The following is a 22268-nucleotide window of genomic DNA, read 5'->3' as shown; positions in this document are numbered from 1 at the left end:
ACGACGTACTACGCCTTCCCTGTGCGAACCTGACGACGCGACGACGACGACATCACGAAAACACGAAGAAGACGAGAAAGAAGTGCTCGAGGAAAAGCACGTGCAATTTGTCTCGTCAATTTCGCCTCGTCCGCAACTCGCTTATTATTTATACGCATATTTATATTTTTTATTTTTCATCTAATTTTTAGTCGACGTTTTATTCCTTCCTATCATATTCCATCATAATTATCATTTCATTTGAAATGCTCGCGTGTCGATTCAACTTTAGACCGATGTTTTTTAGGTTAAGCCCTTGTTGCTCCACTCGACAGCACTTTTCCCGCAGTATAAACACAAAATAAATACAAAATTAATTTCTTTTCGAAAACTTCGATCGATTCGTTCCTTCGAATCTGACTATTTACAGCTACGGAACAGTAATTTGTGCACATTTGTTCACGCGAGCGCAAAAATATCGGATGAATTTCGGAAGATCGAGTCGACGGCAGAGCCACCTGTTGACAAACGACGCATCTAGCACACGATATAGCCTATTGTTGTTCTCAGAAGTTTATAATCGTAAGCCCCTGGGAGCAAATTGCATGATGCGGTGCGTGTTTGAGGTGTTTGACAAGCAAAGCCGGATTGAGGCGGAAGTGAGACAGTTCACGTTCGTCAGTCGTTCGATCGGCTTCCGCTCGTACCGCTGGACAAACAATGGACGGCCAAACACAATGTAGCGACAACGCACGAAACGGAGAGGACCTTTCCAGAATAAAATAACCTTCCGGTGACTCTGTTACGAAACTTTGGTGTTCCGTTTTTTGTTCGATTCATCATTCGGTTCTTTTTTTTTTTAATTCTTTCTTTCACCGTTATTTCGCGATCAAACGTTGCGTTCGACTGTGTTGAAAAGATTCGTAAACTTCATTTTTCGATTTTACCTCGCGTGTCCAAGTATAACGAGATGAGAAAAAAAATCGTTTCGCTCGAGAGACTCTGTTCTACGGTGCGATATTTATCGCCCTTTGAAAATGCTCTAAATTATTCCTCGCGATGCTCAAACGCTCAATGCAAATACAACGGTATTATTAGTCCCAAAAATGATGTTTCGGGAAGGGCACGCACACGAGGCTGCGAAACACGCCTCGTGTCGCGAACCGTAACTATACTATACCGATCGCTGATCAATAAGTCCCCAGGATATCAGTCGAAGGCTCAACTGCGAATGCGCGAATAACGGGGTAGCTGTCGCTGGGGCTCGAAAACGACGCCGGATTACTACGCCGCGACGCCCTCGTCGCGCACAACAGCTTCGCCGCGGTATCGCAACAGCAATAAAAAATACGTATGAAATTATATTTGAAGGGATTGAAGATCGCGGAGCCTTGAACGAGCTCGTGCGCTCGAGGATTTATTTCGAGCTTTCTATTTTCATTTTTCTACAGTAGCGATGTGAATATTCATGAGAGAAATATTTTATAGAAAAATTTGTAATATTTCGATATGGAAAAAACGAATTCGCTAGTAATATTCATTCTAACTCAGGGAATTTACCCAACAAATATAATCTCCGTCGAAAATGAATTCGAAATTGTATTCCAGGAAAGCATCTTCCGAGGGAATTTCATTTTGAGAAATTCTGAAAATAGCTAGGAATCCTGCCAACGCGATTCTCGGAATATGTGAAGCACGCTGCGTAAGACCTTGCAGGAAAGTTCGCTGCGACCTTTGAGTTACTGATTCTCTGTTGAATCACAAATGGTTATCTTGTCCGGGACGAGTACCACCGCTCGTTGGAATTCACCCTCCGTGTGATTCGTCTCGTATATTAAATTGTTTTCGTTATCCGATTCAATGATTGCATCATTGATGAACGATTTCAAGAATCGTTTTCATAATAAAGAGAGCGGAGATTTTTTCGGGGCTGTCATTTTGATGGGACTTTTGGCTCGAAAAAGTAATTCGTTGCGGTTAATTTCATCGATCAATTTATTTCTCTTTGTATTCTCGAGACGCTTCGTTTGATTTTCTCTTCTTTGTTGTTTCTTCTTATTTTTCTAATCTCTTCCCGATCCTTGTCGTCCCTGGAACTTTGTCAGATTCCGCTCACGCGGCGAGCCTGTTTACACTTTTTTTTTCTTCCTTCTCCGTCCCTCTGATCGTTCCCACTAACCTTTATCGTCGCGCGTCCTTGTTCCGTTCCAGCTCCCGTCCCCTCCTCCCCGGCTCACACGTTGACAGAATTCTTGGTATCCTCCCCCTTCCTGTCCCTTCCGGACCAATGTCATTCAAGCTCTGTCAGCCCATCCCCGAGCCCCGCGCCTCGCCCCCACCACCAAACCACCTCGAGCCGTCGTAGCGGCACAGGCTGACGAGGCAGTGCCGGCAGCGGTTACTATTCGACCGCAGACTCATTTCTCCTTTGCCCCGAAACCACCCCCGAGCCCTCTACTATTTATTTCTCCACCCTTAGCCGCTTTTCGAACTCTTACCATTTCAACCCTCCCACAATATTCTCACGTTTCTCGCCCATTTTTACCACCAATTTCATCCTCTCAAATCCAAATCAAATTTGTCAACGATCCCTGAGATGATCCTGGCGTCAGACGCGCCGGTAGCTCAACAAATGATGCTCTTAAATTCGAGCTTACCTCGGACAATGATTTTCCCATTTTTCTAGTCCGTTAAGGCTTTTTGGTGTGGGATATTTATCGAGCAAAACATCGACTTGGAATTCAATTCGTTGAGGCACGAAAAGCGTGATTGAACGCGAGTGAAAACTCAGATTGAATGAATAAATCTTTTTATTCTAATAAAAGTTACGCGTATTCAATTGGTGTTGGCGATCAATCTACGGGGAGAGTTGAGAGTGAGAGAATTCAGGTTCATAACTGTTTGTTTATACGTATACGTATAAAGTGTGACAGGATTGTTTCTAGTACAGTAGCGAGCTTTCGGCGCCGAAGCAGCAGGTTTTCACCCGTTTCGAGAGCACCGCTGGGATCGACGGTGCCACCGCCTAGCGGCGTTTAGTAGCGTTACACTCGTGCTGAATAGGCGGTCTTTGCCGAAGGGCGCCGAACACCCCCGATTCGGGAAAGCTGAGAGAGAAAAAGAGCGAGAGAGTAAGAGAAAGAGAGCTTTCTGCGTCGAGGCTCGGGGACTCTGCGCGCCGACATGTCTCCGGAGTGTCAGCCTCCGAGGCGAACGAAGACCGTCGCGAAAATCGAAAAAACGACGGAAAAACGAGAACCGAAAAATAAATAAACGGCTGCGCTCGTCACGTTTCTTTTAAATCGTTTTCAAGGTGAAATCATCGAGCTCTTTGTTCTCGCTCTCTCTCTTTATTCCGTAAATTTTTATTCACGCCTTTCGTCAATCTCCGATCCTCGAATCATTTTAAGGCTGCAGAGTCGATAGCAGCGGACGAAGGAGGGTGGGGGAGGAAAAACTAACAACAATCTATGAAAGTCGAGACGAAGAGAGAGAGAGAGAGAGAGAAAGTATCATGAAGGACGTAGACAAGGCGGAAGATAGGGAGAGAGAAGGAGAGGGAAAGAGAGAGATTGTTTGGCAACTCGACCATTTTGCCACCTGTCATCGTGAAGAGTTTTCGTTGAAGCGTTTCAAAGCGTTCTAACTCGTACTGACGTAAAAAAAAAAAGAATACTGGATCGAAGAACGAGTGTTTTTTATTCGCGAGCTTAAAAATATCATTTTCTTTTTAACTCGAATAAAAAGTGCTTTAAAAAATAATGTTTTCGAACGAGAAGTGTCATCCCCCAAAATGACGAGAAGCCGCGATCTAAAGTGTGGATTCGATGTGACAAAAAATAGTGATGAAAAGCGGAGGCGTCGATATCATAATGAGAAAGGATTTCGATAATACTTTTTGACCTATTGATAAATATTTTGACACTCGTGCAGTTTCTTCTTAGTTTCATCTTGGTAGACGAAACAAATAGGAATATTTCTTCCGCGACGGTGATTCTACGACGTCGTGATTCTGTTTCGTTCAAACTTTTTTCTTTTCATGGGGATTCTCGAAAAATGTCAGATGTAGAAAAAGAAGGTGGAATCGAGTGGGAGCCCAGTCCGTGTAGGTTGTGTTGAATAATCGGAGATAGGGAAACGCGGCTGGTCGAGTTTATCGCGTCGAATCGCGGAGGGGTGTGTCGGTATCGTGCCAGAGCTTTTTCCCCCCTTCTCTCTCGCTCTCGCGCTCTCTTTCTCTTTATCCAACTCCCGCGCTCGGTCCCTATCCTAGTTCGGTGCGTGCGCGCTGTTTTCCGTCTTTGTCCTCGCTCGTCTCCCTTTCTCGACGAAAAAATAAAAGAGGCCTGTCCCCGTTTCTCGATCACGAACTTCGGACGGAAAGTTCGGCCGATCGCTCCGTTCCTTTTTCTCGCTGATACTATTTCCAAAAATGTTTTTCCTCTCTCTCCTTCCAGTCATTCGAAAAATCGATCTGCCCCATCATCGCTTTCCCTCTTTTTGACAGGCTGCAATTAACCAATATTCGTTAACGAGCTCCGCACTCATAAATACGATGAAATTCGTGAAAATAATCGCCTCCGAGTTAGTCAAGTACGTGTAAAATGAATACGCGAAAAAAAACGAAGAAAAGGACGAGGAAAGATAATAATATGTCGTTTAAGTGTTTCATTGATTTCTGATTTTATACCAACAAATACAACAAAGTACACGTTGTCCGAAACATAAACCCCAACGAATATGCTTGTATTCACGTGTACAAGTGGCGAACGACCGCGATATTGAACTTTCGCGTGCGTGATCAAAAGAGAATAAATAAAGTTGTCTCTCCGTGTGTCAGTGTCATTGTGCGTCGAACATACAACGTGCTCTCGTCTCATTATTTCCAATATCTGAGGCATTGTCCGCGCTCAAACTCCTTGACGACTGTCTTATGTTTGATTTTTCAAGCGTTATTTTCGTTCTTAAATATTCGGTGTTCGGTGGTGCCAAAACGTGGTGCCGGAGTGACGACTCCTCGGGGATTTGTCCCGAGGCCGGATGTCCTGATCGGCCAACAAACTCGCGTTCATGAAGCTCGGCTGCCCTGACTCGTCGAGTAAGTAAAAATCTTGTTTCTTAGAAACGTCAAAAAAGCCCTTTTTTTTTGGGAAACGCGAAGAATCCTTTTTTTTTTCTCTTTTTTTTTCCAAATTCTTTCATTCCACGTATTTATTCTGTCCTCGTGAAAATTTCTGACGAGAAATCAGCAAAAAATGAAGCAAAGCGTCGACAGCTTCGAGAGGAAAGATAAAAAAAGCCCGAAAACCTTGTGAATGAATATCCGCGTGAATGGTGAGGCGAAACACAAGGTTAATCCACTGATCGCTTCTGTTGTCACTGGCTTTCGTGCCGAAGAGGGTTAAAGCGACCCTCTCCCATTTAGGAGCCTCTGATCGACCGCACACATTTCTCGTGGCCTTCTCCGGCCCTCGATATCTCTCTCGCTCCAATTCTTTCCCTTTTTTCGTGCGTTATCCTTTTTTCTTTTCTCCCCTGTGAGCGTATCTGTCAAAAACGTTGACCGATAGCTCGTGCGCCGTTGACCAATAAGTACGACGAAATCGAGGCGCCGCGTTCGACGCGTCATTAATCAAACAATCATGCTGCATTACGGTGGCTTTTTTTCATCCGATTTTTTATCAGGAGAAATTCGAAAAAACTGCCTTCCAATAAAAATCCATAAAAGCTTGATTTCCCAATATTTTTCGCCCTTTATTTCGCTACCGTGAAAACCCTCGGGCCCGCTAATCCGAAATGGAAGTTCGAGTATCCCCGGCAGTGATTACGGTCAGCGAGCCGTCAGCCGCCCGGAGCCAGAGCAAACTCTCCGCCGACGTGTGCTTTCCGAGCCCGATTCAAACGAGTCCTCGAATATTAAATCCCCAATCGCATCGCTCCGGTTCTAATGAAACTCCGCATAAGAAAATCCGCGCTCGGGCTAAAAATAGGTCGAAAAAAGGTGTGAAATTTCAGCGCGACCAACGTGCCCGCGGCAGCGGCGCAAAAATTTCTCTCGAGGCAAAAATTCGAGGGAATTCTCTCCTCCTCCGAGCCTCCGTCCCGGGCGTTCGATCTCTGGAGAAATGAATGAATGAATGAATAACGAAGAGAAATGGAATTTTAAAACTACCACGCGAACCGATGAGTCCTGAAGTAAAACTAAATTCATCCCCGAGAATTTCCTTTCCCGTCGCCATAAATCCGTCGCGCTTCGACCTCCGTCCTCGCCTCGGAGCTCCCAATAAATAGATCAATAATTAAATAATCGACGGCATTCGAAGGCATCGATGAGCCGATAAACAGCGATGGAAGGAAGCGCAGGCGAGCGAGAGCGAGGTTCACGTGAGCCCAGCGCTCGTTATTGCATCCTCCATTACGTATTCAACAAGCAGAAATCCTTGAATCGAGAACATCCACGCGATGCCACACGGACGTCGCTGCAGACACGCGCGCACAGCGGTTACTCTCGTGTATTTTCATACACGTACGTCCAACGAGTGTTGGCACGAGGCGGCGCGCAGAGGGGAATCTCTCCTCGGTTTATAACTCTCAGTTAAGTCAAGTCCAGCGTCGCTGCCGCTGCGATCGTCGTGCTGGGAATGACTCCAGATGTGCGAACCCGAACGGGGACAACGCCGAAGACGATTTCGCCTCTGCATAAACTCCCGTTGCCAGTCCGAGCGGAGCTATAGACCGGAGAGCGAGCGAGGTCTGCATTGCAACTCTCAACCGGGCTTTCATCATGTTTAACAAATCATAATTACTTGAATCTTTCAGTGGAATATTCAAGACGGAATCGATACGCGGCCGGCCTACGACAAAATTCCCCTTTTCTCCACTTTTTTCTCTCCCGCCTTAGCCCCGCCCGGGCCCCTTTGTTCAGACCTCTCAATTATCCCGCGATTACTTACCATCCTCCTTTTCTCCTCCTCCACCCTCGTCCCCGCTCTCCATTCTTGCCATTACGATTCTCGATGCGACTTATTAGTCCCGCGACATCAAAGCTCTTCCGCTTTATTTCACTGGGAGAGGACGAATGAGACTCGACGGAAGAGCGCCCCGCGCCCCACCACCAGACGCTCCCGCCAGCCAATTTCATTATTTCCCATTCTTTCTCGCCTCACAATACACCCGCTCAATAACACTCCGGTTCGATCATCGCGCACAAATTAATTACTCCCTCCGTTATTCAAAGCCTCTCGCCGGGGGCTTCTCGACCCTTTTCAAACTGTTTTTAGAGGACGATTTTTTCGACGGATTTTGAGCGCGACGCTCGCGCGAAACGTTCGAGCGCTACTCGGAGCTCTGCCAGGGGGCACCACCGCGCCGAATATTACGCGGACGCTCGTCGGGCTGCCGCGCGACAGGCGCGCCTCGATTCGAATCGGTACGCGGTGTGGGAATTGTTTGTTTTCGTTCAGGTTATTCGGGCAACTTTATCGAACTTTTTCGAACTTTTTCGAGGATCCGGCTGTGGAGGATTCTTTAAGACCTCTCGGGGCGTAATGGCGCGTCCTGGGAGGGCCTATTTTGGGATTTGTTTTGGGAGATTCGAAGTGGTGGAATTTGAAGAAACGGAAGTTTCGAACGGTCGAAATTCGGGCTGTCAAAATTCGGAGAGGAGCGAAATTTTGACGTTTCGGACTGTCAGACTCGAAGAAATGAGATTTCGACGATGAGAACTGCCAAAATTCGAAGAAATCGGGCCGAAGCGTCGGACCAAAGGCACTGGAAGTTTGACAGTTTCAAAACATCTTCCGTCTCGATTTTCCGTGGCCATTTTTCTTGACGTTCTTTCTCACATTTTCTTCTAATGCTCGAACGACTTTTCCCACTTTTTGAATACGCTTTTTTCGCAAGGTCTTTCGCCTTTGAATCCACTCGGAGAAATTCGAACTGTCAAAAGCTCGTGGGCAATTCGAAACTTTCGATCGCCACGATTCTCGCGGCTCAGACGTTTTAGTTTCACTAAAATCTTGTGCCGCGCGGTTCCATCGTTTTTTGAGGAAGCACTCGGTCAACTTCTTCGAGGGCCTCGAACTGTCAAAACTTCACAACGCCGAAGTTTGGAACGTTAGGGTTCAACGAAATTAACGAAAAAAAGATTTGTAATTCATCAATTATTTATTTCACGAATCATTGGTGTAGGTTGAAGAACTACGAATTTCAAATTCCACAGGAAACGATGTTGAAGATTTACTGGAATTATTTGAGAGCTTTATTTTAGATCATTGCGTTGGACTCCAACGTTGCAAACTTCAGTGTCATAAAACTTCACGAAACGGAAGTTTGACAGCCCAAAACATATTTCCGATACGACGCTGAAGTTTCCAACGTTGGAGTCCAACGAAATGAACGAAAAAAACGTTTGAAATTCACCAATTTTTTATTTCACGAATCGTTGGTGCAGCTTGAAAAACTACGAATCGCAAATTTAGCAGGGAACAAAATAGGAGAATTACTGGAATTATTGGAGAGTTTTTTTCGATCATTTCGTTGAACTCCAACGTTGGAAACTTCAGCGTCATTTTCCGATTGCAATTCTCGACGGGCGCGTCATTCGTGGCTCTGAATTTTTCGCAGTTTTTCTCCAATCTTTCATTTTATTTTATTCTCGAATTTTTTATTCTTCAATAAAGTGCCGAACGATTTTGTAATGATTGTGATTTTTATTGTTTCGACAGTGGGCGTGCGGGGGTGACTGGAGTGATGGGATGGGGCCAGAGCCCCATGGAGTTCGGGTAGACCCGTCTCCGGCCCAGCTCCCCAGCCCCCTCCGCCATCGTTTTCGTCACCGCTCCTGCCAAGGACGCAGAGAGCCACCACGAACGCGATGGAGGCCCATAATAGCGCCCAACGCGTCCAAAGACCTTGCGCCTTCGACAAGGTAAGATCCTCAGATTTCTTCATCTTTGGAGTAAGTTCGAATGAAATTTCGTCGAAGAATTTTCCAACGAAGTTCCTTCAAATTTCGAGCAGACTCGCTGTCGTTCGATTTAATGAAAAATTTAAAAAAACACTCTATTTTCGAGTTCAAAATAATATCGTCCGGAAAGTCGATTCCATAAATAAATAGTCATCAGCGGAGAGAAAGGTTTGAAAAATTTGGAGGAATTTCGATTAATCGATTTGAGCGAGCCGCACGGAGCCACGGAAAGTTGAGGTTTCGTCGTGTCCAGAGCAGCATCGATATTGGGGAAGCTGCGAGGCTCATTTGAGCCTTTTCGTTGGAAGTTTATATTAGATTAGTACGAAACAACGAGCATTCTCGTGCGGTTCTGCATCGAGCTTTTGTAACTTTGACACACCGGAGGCGGCCCCTGCTCGATCGCGAGTGTGCGGCGAGGCCTTCCATCAAAAGCGCGTCCCTGACCAAATAATTTCCACGCGCTGAGAGCCTTTCGCGAAGCTTTCAGCCCGCGGTCGTTCGCGTGGCAAAAAACATTAGAGACATTCCCCGGGCACGTTCGCGCGTGATTTTAATTGGAGGATTTTTCTTATTATTTCTGTCGGTCAACTCGATTATTTTTGTAGATGGAGGGGCTGGTGCGGGAGATGCAAGATTCCGAGAATGGGGTGCCAGTACGCAGTCAGAAACAATTCCTCACCTCAATTCCCGCGGCGTTCATGGGTGAGTGAATCCTCGATGGGCATTGGGCCGAGAAGCGGTGAAATCAAAGTGGCGAAAACCGATGTTATTTTTTAAAACGCCTCCCGATCCTCGTTACTCCAAATCTTTCTTTTTTCAGGCTACGACCTCATCGAATGGTTGATCGATCGACTCAGCATCGACGAATCAGGTACGAATCTCCGAGTTCGACATCGTTTCGCTCGACTTTTCAACCGTTTTCGGGAAATTGTCGCTCGAGGCGACGAGAACGAGGATTTTGTATTCTGCGAGCTCAGGAAACGAATTCCGTCCCATTTCCGTCACTCGGGGCTCGTTAGAATGGTCGGGGCGTCGTAATTCATCGATTGAGAATCGCTTTTCGCTCGAGTCACGTTATTTCCTCGTTATCAAAACCCCTTCGTTTCGTTTTATTTACGAAATACTTTTAGACTCTTTCCGCTAATGATTCTCGAGGCTCGCGGTCATCGCTTTAGCGTCCAGGGACCGATCGAACGTTGAGAGAACGAGAGCCCTGCATTGTTTTGAGCTTCCTTTCCAATAAACTCTTCCCGGAAACAAGAGAAGCTTCTTTCGAGCCAAAAAAGTTCACGAAATTCAATTCAATGCTCGATTCGAGCGTCCTTGTCCCCCGATAATAAAAAAACACTCACACACACTGAAAACTGATTCCCATTGCATCGATCCGAGACTCCGACAAAATGTTGAACGAATTTCCGCCCTCAGCGTGTCCAATTTCGACGAAGCTCGCTAGAAATTGCGTCCTGCAACCCGAGCGCTTCAACGTCAGCTAAATTTTCCTTCGTTAATCATATTTCTGTTGAAAGCTAAAGTTTCCCTCGGTTTTACCAACACTCAACTTCTCGCAGTCGATACCCAATGAAATTATTCCTCGTTTCAACGAACCACCCTTGAACAAGTTTTCATCAAGTTTTTGTTGTCGATAGCAGAGGCGGTCCATTTGGCTAATCAACTCTGCCAGTATGGCTACTTTTTTCCGGTGAACGACTCCAAAACTCTCACTATAAAGGACGACAGCTCACTCTATAGGTTTCAGGTAAAAAAAACACGTTGCAAACGTCAAAACATTTTGCCTCCATTTTTCTCTACAATCTTTGTAGTTTCAAAAAGAAAAAATCGTCTTTTTACACACACACACGCGCGCGCGCGTACACTTGTAAGGTGTTTCTGCTGACGTTATTCCGCTTTCAGACACCATACTATTGGCCATGGCAACACACAACACCTGACAACGTAGAATATGCTATTTATCTTGCGAAAAGAACTCTGAGAAACAAACAACGACATGCCCTTGAAGACTACGAGACGGTGAGTTCAACGTTGCAATAGTAATTGGAAAAAATTGAACGAAACGAGCTCGAACGGACTTGGAATAAAGTTTCAATTGGATCTTCACTTTTGCAGGAAGCTCTGAAAAGCTTGCGACAAAATTTGCAGAACAAATGGGACATTATCCAACATCAGGCAGAAGAACAGGTGATTTTGAGCTTCTTTTTTCTCAGGGGAGAAATCTGGTAGGAAAGGGAATGGAAAAATTGACGAATTTGGTCGCAACGTTCCACAGCTAAATCCGCTTCAACGAAATTTCTTTTGTTTGAAAGATACTTGAAACTCAAAATTGTGGAAAATATTCGAAGGATTTTTCTGCCACGAAACTCCTCGAAGATCTGGCAATAAATCGAACCTCTTTTTTTGATAGTGTGCAATTTTAGTTTGTTACTTTTCCACCTTTTTGGGGATCGAGCACACCGTAGGGGTGTTCACAATGAAAGAAAGAGCCTCGTCCCTCCAGGCCGATACAGCAGCAGGATCTAAAGTTCCCAGATTTTATCGAGTCGATACTTTGCTCGGAGGCATTTGTATAATTTCGCCATTTTGGAAGGAACTGCTGGGAAAAAATGCGCCGATAAGGAACATCGGAGGGAATAGATCACCCCAATTTTCCGAGCGATTGGACAAGCCGCTTCCTGTTTGAGAGAAAAATAGAATTCTCCTGCTCATCTCTGATCCCCAGGAAATTTTCCCCCTTTCGAATGAAATTTCACGGTCAATCTGCTCGATTTGTATCGAACACACTCTTTCAGGTTCGAGTATCGAAGGACAGGAAGAAAGGCGACAAAATAGTAAGCGACTCGCAGGAAAGAGCATTTTGGAGGGTTTATCGACCTCCTCCTGGTTACCCGAGCAGCTTGGAAGTTGTACCAGTGCCAACACGTGGGCGACCAGGTGTACCGAGACCTCCTTTACGTAAAAGAACTTTGAACGATTTGCAGCGCGAGGTCAGTATGCTTTCCGGATCCTGAAGAATCGTCAACAAGTATTTTTCCAGAAACTCCCCTTCTCAGTGCCAATCCAATCAACTGAAAATTTTTCATCCTGTTCGCAGGTCGAATTACTCCGAAACAGCTTGACACGCACGCGAATAAAGGTTTCAGCTGCTGTGGGGAATTTGAAAACGTATTTCGATACTTACGCCGAGTATGATCCCTTAATGGTTCCACCTCAACCCTCCAATCCATGGTGCACCGACGACAGTACCTTCTGGCAGCTCAACAGCCCACTGTTAGTCCATCTCAATAACTAATCGAAATTCACTTGACCAATTACTTTGAAATTTATTGATCGCAAGATTATATTCGTTCGACGCTTTTGCAGAGTTGAAGTTCCTACGGAAAAACGGGTTAGGAGATGGGCACTCTCGATGGGAGAAATAATGTCAGATCCGACAGGTAAAATCGGAAAATGTCATCAGATCAAATCGCACCGACGAGCGAAAAACAAGACTCGAGTTTGTAAATGTTTCTTTGAATTTATTCAGGCTTGCAAGAATTTACGAATTATCTGAGGAAGGAATACAGCCACGAAAACATAAGATTCTGGTTGGCAGTTAAGGAATTGAGGCACTGCTGTCAAGCTCAGATATGCGACAGAGTCAACGAAATTTTCAAGTCGGTAGAAAAGTCACGATTCCTAAATTACGCTTTCATCTTACCACGACCAATTTAATATATTCGTTTGTTTTTTATATTTTTATCCGCAGGGAATTTCTGGCTCCGGGTGCCCCGTGTGAAATAAATATCGATGGTAAAACGATGGAAAAGGTTCATCAAGAAATGAGGAATCCAAGCCGATTTACTTTCGACTCAGCTGCCGAGCACGTTTACACACTTTTATTGAAGAAGGACTGTTATCCCAGATTCATACGCTCCGATCACTATCGCAATCTCTTGGCTGCGGGAGTCCAACCGCTTCAGAAAAAAAGGTGCTCGTTTGCCAAATAATTCTCATCGTTGACGAGCAGCGCCACTGCGATGAGCCAACCAACTTCCGAGAGCTTTTTTATTCGCCCAAATTTTGTATTTTTTATACTTTATTCTCCACATTTTATACTGTTCCAGTAACAATTTTTAGAAATATGAAAAATTTTCTGTATTAACGAAGTTGAGGGGAGCCTCTGAGAATATTTTCTTCGCGAAATGACGACGGTTTTTAATATTTTCTCAACATTAGTTCAATCTTTCGACCTCCGTCGTCTGCGAGCGAAAAAAACTTAAACTGTTTTCTCGAGTTTCCAATAACCGACGGAAAATGTGGCAAAATTCTAACGAGTCAACGATGACGATTGCAGATTTTTCGTCTTCGGAGGACAGACAAAAAAGAAGATATCGACGAGTGCAGCTCCAATGCCAGGAAGTTTGCAGCAACAGCACAGTAACATGGGGAGCGGCGGGGGTGGAAGACGGCGCGGTAGTGATCGAAGTCTTTCAGGATCGGCCCACGAGCTGGCCGTTATCGGAGTGAGGGACGTAACGAGCATACCGAGGGTGCCACATTCCCACAGCCAATCGAATCTCACGGATATTCCTTATAGGTACGGAACGATTTTCCGAAACGAATCAAACAGTTGCTTCCTTCTAAAATATAATCGACATAATTAACGAAAATCTTTAGCCAATTGAGCCAATAATCAGTTGTTAACTGGAAGATCATTGAAAGAACGATCGTAGCTGGTAGATTTTTCATTTGACTTTGTTTTTTTTTCTAACGAATGAATCTTCGTTCTATGACGGAAATTTGTGGCTGGTTTTCGAGACGAAGAAAAAAAATTGAGGAAAAGAAAGAGAGAGAGAGAGAGAGAGAGACTCGATAGAAGAATCGTGTTTTCATTGCTGCGGTATTTTCAGGGGAGATCTGGTTCGTCTAGTTAACATTCGATCGAGGCCTAGTCCACGTAGCGTTCAGTAAGTCTGCGCAAACGATGATTGCTGGTCGTGAAATTTTGTATATATTTATTATATATTCTTCAGATCCGTATTTCATCAATTATGCTCAGTAAATACGTCTCTATAATGTGGTCGTCGATGTATGAATCTTTTTCAAATTTTTTACTGACTTATCTGTCCCTTTTATTTTGTATTCGACGTGCGATGTATGGTGTCTCGGTTGTGTTCTTGTACATAAAAAAAAAAAAAAAAACACACACAAACACAGACACTCAACTCTTTCCTCGAGAAATTGTGGAAAGTTTTCGTCAAGAATGAATGTTGTAATTGTTTTTGAAAGATGACATTTCGTACACGATAATGAAAGGTACAAAAGTGTTTGTTTACATTTACGGAGCTAAGGATGCGAGTGTGAAATCTGCACATTTTTGCTTCCTCACACAAATTTTCGTCATTCGCAGAGCTCCGGGTGAGAAAAAGCTCGTTAATCCTGGCTGATTTCAATCCATCCGACGGACGGCGGAGCTCTGTGGAATTTTTTATTTGCACTTATATATTCGTTTTTCGTTGTTCATTATAATTATTCTGATAATTCTACAGCTTGACACTATGAATATGATGAAAATGGACAATTTTTTGGCAGCTATCTCAATGTGAAATGTTGGTGAATTATTTATTTGGAATATTTGAAAAATGTCTTATCATTTTGGAGGATAAAGAGCGGGGGAGGAAAAGAAGGAAAAAGATATTGGAATACTGGTTAGGCCGAAATCCAAATCATGTATAATAAAGTTGGTGTTGTCAGGGATGCTGGCGTCGCGGAAGGTGCGGCTCGCCCTATGGACGACGTGTGTCCTTGGGACGCGGCTCCAGGGCCGAGCAGCGCAGGCGAGCAAGCAGCGTCTCATCAGCAGTCGTCAACGGGAGCGGCAGCGGTGGCAGCGCAGCAGCATCATCAACCAGCAGACGTCGCTGCCCAGGTTTCGTCCTCGTCCGGGGGAATGGTCGGGGCGTCTGCTGACGGTGGCGGAAGTACGACTTCGATGCACCTGACCCATCAATTGTCGGGGGCCGGTGAAGCGTCGAGAAGTTCAAGAAAAAACTCCTCGCAATTGGATTCGTGTAGTTCCTCGTCGGACGTGAGCCTGGCGATAGCCGAGGTTTCGGAGCGGCTCAAAAAGTCGGTTGACTTTCGTCATCAAATGAGAAGCGGTAGCATGATCGTCGGTGGGGTAGCGAAAAATTACCCGTCCGGCGGCCAATCGGTCGCAGGGGGAGCGAGAGTCAAGCTGGCCGACACTTCGAGACCGTCTTCTTACAATTATCCCTCATCCCCGCAGCAGAGCTTCGACTTTCCTCACATACTCGCCGAAAAACTCGAGTCCATATCTTCGGTTAGAACCGTACCCGAAGAGACTGAAAATAACCGCGAAGACTCTTCCGAAATAATCGACGACGATGATCGATGCAAGTCCCGAGATTCTCAAGGCCCCAAAACTCCCCCGACCGTCATGGCCCCTCTTATCAGCATCAGCGCCATCGTCGGTGAACTCACCGGCGATACCGATCGAACTATCGATAACGAGGACTCCGAACAGCCCGACGAAGATCTCACGCTCCGCGAAATCGATGAACCTCAAATCATCGACCTCACACCTGCCGATTCATCCACCATTACTCATCTTCCCACCGCTGATCATCCCAATCTCAATGATACCGACGAACCTCAGGTCGTACCTGTTTGGGAGCCTGATCAACGCGCCGACGATACCGCCGAATCCGAGGGCGCCACCGCTCAAAAGCCACAGGAACAGCGAGACAATAATGTTAACGAAGTTTGCCCGTGGGAAGATGAGTGAGTTCTTTTATTTCGTTCAAATCGACCTTTCGAGCCAGCGAAAAACTGCTTTTTTCGCTCAAAGGAGCCTAACTATTTTTGGGATGAAAAAAATGTAAAAATATGCGCTCGGGCTGCCTCCGAATCACCGGCATATGTTCATTCGTATTTCAACTCACCGCGGCTTTACATTCTAAACTATCGTTTCGCTGATTTTTGTATACACGTCAATTGAAATTTTTTGCACTTTTTTTAAATTTCGATGACGAACACTCGGATCACGAATCGTCGGTATGCTGCTTCTCCGAAAGCATTTCGGTAGATTATGAAAATCCCAAAACAAACTCGTCTTAGCGAAAAAAATTGCAGAATAAATTGCTGCGAGTAGATGAAGTCGTTATAAAAATTGGGTAATATCATTTATTCTCATTTCAGGGACTGCAAAGTGGACGCGCCCTATGTAAAGACCTATGCGACCTTAGGCTATTTGTAATTGGAGCCGATCCTCGGCCCCAACCGAGAAAAAATTTTTTCATTAAGAATTCAAAGAAAAACGAAAATACGAAGGAAAAGAACAGAATTTTAAAAAACACACAAAAAGTCATCGACGATCTGAATTTTCAGGCTGTAAGAAAAGACTTTCGTCGAATCTCTCTTTCTCGAGTGTTCCACTAAGCGGCGTGAATCGAAAGTGACGTATTTTATATATTTACAGAATGCACAATAGTAAGATTATTACATTTTGTTCCGAAGCGACGAAACTTTTGCCTCCAAAAATAGAAAAATCAATGTCAAAAAATAGTTTGACAATTAGATCTTTGTTCCTTCTCTGCTTCGTTATTATTTATCGTGTCAGAAAAATGCTTCCGAACGTATCGAGCATCGTCGAGTCCGTTCTCTGGCGAGAAAAACCTTAAGAAGAATCAAAAATCGATCCAATTCCTTTGAGAAATTTCGAAAAAAGCTCTAATACACGACAGGAAATGTTAGCTCGGAAAAAATTGATGTAACACACACTGAAAAAAGGCCTTTTATCTTTTCACAATAGATATAAATATTTGTTTATTTGAATCGCGTTAAAGAAAGCGTACCAAAAAGCATTTAACATTCATCGTACATAAAAGTACGAGAATTCGAATATAATATATTGCACCGTTTAAAAAACTAGATTTAGTCTGTAATCGATGTTTAATATTATTAACGTGCAAATTAATCTGTCTCTGTCTTTCCTCGGCGAATGACGTGTCTCGATTCGCTGTAAAATATTGATATTTTGTCCACGTTCGTTGAGCGATAAGAAACGGTTGAAGAGGTTGGGGAAAAACGCTCGGTCGAAAAGTCCGCTCGGTAGATTGAAATTGTCTATAAATATTGATGGTGTCGGGAGCGTAGTAGGCCCAAAATTAATGTCTAGAGTGATCGATAATGGCCTCGTCCTTGTGTACGTATGCGCGTGTGACTGTGTAGATTGTTCCGTAGCAATTATTCCGCAAAGCCAGAGCTCTTCTTTATCTCTGTCACTTAAAAATTGTGTGTTTTTTTTACCCCATTAAGATTCGTTGGTCGGTTTAAAATGGAAGAATTTCGTGAAGTAAATCTTGAAATTCCGCTGTTTGATACCGTTAGAAGGCGCGGACTTAGGGAGAGTGTCGGTTTTGAGCCCCTACGACTTCTCTCTTCGGACGACACCTTCGGCGAATCCTCATTTGAAAGTCTCTTCGTTCCTAAGTTCCGCGTTTCATATAAAATCATTATTTTTCTAGTTAATTACGAAGAGCAGTTTCTTTCGAGCCGTAAAACATTCGAAATCTGATAAAACGCTGTTCGCATTTTCGTACCGATTCCAAAAGTGTGAGTAAACTTTTTTTACTCCATTTTTCGAATCTCCGATACGAATTATTTTAACATTAATGTCGAATAGTGTTCGTGCGTGTTGTTTTCTCCGCGTAAAATATGTGTCTAAATTATTGAATTTATCGCACCGTGACCGTCTGTCAAAGTGTCAAAAAAAAAAAAAAACATAGAATTATTAAAAGCGATCTCCTGTTGAGAGGAGTGAAGATAAGAGCTAACAGGCCCTACTCGCAGGAATAGAGACTCGAAATATTCTTCCTTCCTGCCTCCGTACGTCGTCGTAACCCGAGGCGAGAATAAAACTGAAAGAAAATTGTATCAACGTCGATGTTTCTCAGTGTTATTCGAAACTGTACTTTGGCTTCGATCCTTCAAGGATTGAAGCAAAACTTACACGTGAAGATAACGAGAAGTGCGAAAGCGAGTGTCCCGGAACTGTTACTGCCCCGGATCCTGGAACTCGCGTTCGTTATTCGTCCAACAAATTAAGAAAAATAGAATGCCAATTTCGTTATTAAAACAACATAGTTGTAAGAGTAAACGAGAGAAGAAAAAACAATGCCGAGATTAATGTAACTTCAGAATTAGATCGAGTTGGAGAGATTCGAGATTCGTATCTCGATTTTCGTAGACGTCGTTCAAAATAATAATCGATATTAAGTGTGTGCTATGTGAACAATGAAAAAAAACCTCTTTCGTTTCACTTGAAGGCCTGACGAATTTTCACTTCTCACACAAATAGACAGAGAACATGTAGAATTGTCGATCGGATTCGCGATGCTCCAGAGCTTAATCTCGTTTTCTTTAAACAAAAATCAACATTTTAGATCAATCGAGCTCGTTCGAAAAAAAATCATTATCCAAAGAAACTAAGAGACGTTAAAAGAAAGTTTAAAACCATCGTTCCCACGTCACACAACAATTATCTTTGCCTGAACATTGACGTTGAAAACGTTATTTCGTTGTGACGTTCGCACCATTTTTTGGAACACTCGAGAATATCATTAATTCGAGAGAATATGAATGAAAAAAGAAACCAAAAAACAAAAACAAAGTTCTTGCCCTAGACTCGTAATTTCGAGAAATGAAAAAGATTTAAAAAAAGTTAACAAAAGAGCATAATACACAATGAACTAATATTATAATTGGAGAAAGGGAAAACAAATAGAGATAATGTATGACGTAAACCAGACTCAAATTAAGCTTAGTGAGATTCTTATTCGTAGATAAAATTATAATTATTATAATTACTATTATTATTATAATGAATCATAATTCGGTATAGTTCGGTGATATACAGCATTATTATGCATACATATATCGAAGTAAATGAAGCGAATGTGCGTTCATATATTTATTCATTTATTTATATATATGTATGGTATTAAAAAAATATAAATATATATGATAAAAGTTGATGACGAATGCCCCTCGTCGATAAATGAGAGAAACATGATGAGTTGATAATTGCCTTGGTGCAATGAATTTTCGTGGCTCGTTTGCTGCTGATAATTATAAAGGAAACAAAAACTTTAGTAACTGGAGTGAGAGATAATGATTTTTAGATATTTAGATGAAGAAAAACGTTGGCTTATTGTAATCGGTGATTTGAAATGAAAAAAAAAAAGATTTTCAAAGTCGTAAGAAATCGTGGCTGCTTACGAAGCGAGTTTCCCCGAATATTTTACAACGTTTTCTTTCGAATTGGGAAAATTGAATAAATTTGTATAATTTGCAAGAAAGAGGAGTTGAAATTGAGACAACGCATGATAGTTTTATCGTTTGCTGTTATAAAAAAAAAAAAAAAAAAAAAAAAAAACGAAGAGCCACCAGGTTGTGCAAAAATCCCTAAATCCACGATCCAATCGAAGGGGATCGAATTTCGGTGTTGATCGAATGCGAAGTTGTCTCGATTTATAAGTCATTATTTTCGAGCCATCAGCGACATTGAAAATGTGTATTTCGTGAATAGATTCTTTTCTTATTTCAAAGGTTTTCATTCCGGAGCACACTCGGTCTTCGCCTCGAAGAATTTGATTAAGAAATTTATTGGAGTTGCAATCTTTGCTGCTGCTTTTCTCCTTAAGACTAGAATTCTAATTGATCGAGAAAAAGACGAGGAAAAAAACATACAAGTGAATAAAAAAACGTTGTACGTATACGCTTAGCGATCGTGACCCCATGCGATCATATTTAATTATAGGAAATTTATCGATAGAAGTGAGATTGAAGATGAAAAAAAAAGAAAAAAAAAAAGAAACAAAACAAAAAAACAAGCAAATGAAAAACAAAAAGTAACAAAACGAGAAGAAAAAAACAAACTTAAGAAATACGTTATAGAATAAATGAACTAAAGTAACGATGTCAGAGGTGATGGGCGAACGGGCTTATCAGAAGACTGAAAACGTACCTGAACACAAACACTTATACACTCAAACAAAAAACCCACACGATACACAGTCATGATAATCGACACGAGAAAACAAAGTAAGCATTTAAAAATTCAAAGACACGAGAACAAGTACACGTACAATAAATATTACGAGGGTGAACACAAAGTGGAGTCTCAGAGGTGCGGGCCTATTTGATAGTTAAAAATCGAACAATCCCGTTCGCTAAAATAACATACGAAAACCCCATTAAGTAATTTTATTCATCGCCCGATCTCAATGGTTGCTATAAATTTCAGTATCACTACTAAATATTGAAGAAAAACGAAAAAAAAAAAACAAAAAACAAAAACAAAAACAAACGAACATTGAAAATGAGACTTGAGTGTGCTCCGATTATCCGGAAAAAATGAGTTTCATTAATCGATCGAAAATAAACGCGTGAACACGTGAATTGTGATTTAAAACCGTGATTTATTTCGTTGTTGTTGTTACTATCTACGATAAAAGTGATAAAAAGAAGAAACAATTTACTCTCGCCTAAAATAATGAAAGATTACGATGGCTCGATGCGCTAGCATTTAAAAATACGAAGAAAAAAAAAATGTTTGTCGTAATGATTTTCTTTTAATTTTTGTTGATCGCTTCCGACGTCGTCCTCGTCGATAAACGTGACGTCGTCGGGTTTTCGCGTAGGTGCTGATAATATACACGTAGACCATGAGGAAATTTGAAAAATAACAAACACACACACGCGCGCACACACACACACACAAAACACACACACACACACACGGACACAAAAATGAATAACTATAGTTAAATAATATATGAAAAAAAATAATAATAATATAATTAAGAGCTGAGTGTCTATTTAATATCGTATATGCATCTAGATGTCGACACACACACGCACGCACGTGTCTCAACATCTACATTCATATATTCGCGTTAGAAATAAGTGAAGAAACATTGCGATGAGCTCCGTCTCTCTTGTGTATAATACAACGCGAAATTGTCCCATTGCTTTTGTATTAATAACACGGTCGTCAGCAAGCCCAATATTATTATTATATTTGAAATAAATATAGCAAAAAGAAGCGAGATAAAGTAGGTGAAGATTTAACAGGATAAAAAAATGGGATATTCAGGGCGTTGAGAATTGCACGTTTCTCGAAAGCGATAATGCCAATTCCGGGCCTGAGGAATCACGTGCTCGGTTCGTATTCCCAGACGATGTTCCTCGCCCGGAAATAATCTCGTCGCATCGGTTAACCGTGGATAAATATAGAGGCGATAAAAAAGGGTGTTGAATCGAAACGGAGCAAAGGAAAATAGCAAAGTCGGATCCCACCGAAGCCATTTACTTTGTGCCGGCTCGATTTCGTTTTTCTATCCAACGACGATTAATTCTTAGGAAAGATCCTTAAGGAGAATGAGCTTGAAAAAAGATCGGAGCTAAAATATTTCAACGAATGTAATTCCATGAAAAACGATCCCACGAATACCCACCGAATGACAAACCCGAGATAAACGAAAGACAAACGAAAACTAAAACGAATAATTTATAGTAAGAAAATGGGCTTTAGTGTATATAGTTTTGTAAAGTGTTACTAGTGACGACGATCGAGTGGATTTGTTCGAGTAGATGGATCGATTAAAAATGACGAATTAAGAGAGAGCAAACGAAAATGCTAACGAGCAAAAAAAAATATAAGACAAAAGGAAACAACAGAAACGAGATAATTGTTTTTGCATATTTGTTCGACGTGATTTTACGATTGAATAACAATGACAACTCAATTCACCGAATGAAACAATATTTTCAACGGTGTATGCATTACATATATTGGTCATTCGTAGAGCCACGATCATAAAACCGACCTCACGAGTAATATGAGAACGTAATAAGGTAGAGAAGAAGAAGAAAAAAAAAAAAAAACAAGAAAATCATAATGACGACGACGATGATGATTAAACAAGGAAAACGAACAAACAAAATAATCAACCGTTTCGATTTGACCTTACGATTGTATATAATATATATAAATATATATATGTTATACTGCCTGAATATTTATGAGTGACAAATATAACATATATATAGGAATATGTATGAAAATATTTATTCAAATCACGTATATATATTGATAAATATATTCGTATAGGTATGAATATATATATGTGTGTCAATAAGGCGTAAGCTGTCAAATATAATGTCATATTGAATATTATAGTGCCATTAAATTAATTATAGTATTGAGAGGAATAATGAATGATTGTTTTTATTCGAG

General features: G+C 42.3%; 1 protein-coding gene and 1 long non-coding RNA gene across 3 annotated transcripts; both read left to right on the top strand.

Moving 5' to 3' along the window:
- The first annotated feature begins 3148 nt into the window (after positions 1-3148).
- Positions 3149-8733, top strand: LOC122414998 (uncharacterized). Its single transcript, XR_006261841.1, has 3 exons — positions 3149-3292; positions 4487-5077; positions 8706-8733. It is a non-coding gene; the product is annotated as an uncharacterized lncRNA (long non-coding RNA).
- A 2-nt stretch (positions 8734-8735) lies between these two features.
- Positions 8736-22250, top strand: LOC122414991 (regulator of G-protein signaling 9). 2 transcript variants are annotated; one of them, XM_043426730.1, is made up of 15 exons: positions 8736-8908; positions 9556-9652; positions 9771-9821; positions 10600-10706; positions 10862-10978; positions 11075-11146; positions 11755-11949; positions 12057-12232; positions 12326-12399; positions 12489-12618; positions 12711-12932; positions 13299-13541; positions 13855-13911; positions 14699-15748; positions 16166-22250. In XM_043426730.1, exons 1-15 carry the CDS (start codon positions 8855-8857, stop codon positions 16221-16223), a joined length of 2703 nt encoding a protein of 900 aa, XP_043282665.1. In that variant the 5' UTR covers positions 8736-8854; the 3' UTR covers positions 16224-22250. The 2 variants fall into 2 exon arrangements, with proteins under 2 accessions (XP_043282665.1, XP_043282664.1); XM_043426729.1 differs by having other exon boundaries at positions 10597-10706.
- The last annotated feature ends 18 nt before the right edge of the window (positions 22251-22268 follow it).

This window comes from Venturia canescens, chromosome 8 (assembly GCF_019457755.1).
Source record: "Venturia canescens isolate UGA chromosome 8, ASM1945775v1, whole genome shotgun sequence".
NCBI classification, from domain to species: Eukaryota; Metazoa; Arthropoda; class Insecta; order Hymenoptera; family Ichneumonidae; genus Venturia; species Venturia canescens.
The sequence above is the reverse complement of the archived record's forward strand: the minus strand, read 5'-3'. Positions and strand labels throughout refer to the sequence as shown.

Coding starts and splice junctions, on each gene's coding strand:
- LOC122414991 (XM_043426729.1), top strand. CDS start 8,855: ATGGAGGCCCATAATAGCGCCCAACGCGTCCAAAGACCTTGCGCCTTC. Junction 13,542..13,854: donor CTCACGGATATTCCTTATAG/GTACGGAACGAT, acceptor CGGTATTTTCAG/GGGAGATCTGGTTCGTCTAG. Junction 15,749..16,165: donor GTTTGCCCGTGGGAAGATGA/GTGAGTTCTTTT, acceptor TTCTCATTTCAG/GGACTGCAAAGTGGACGCGC.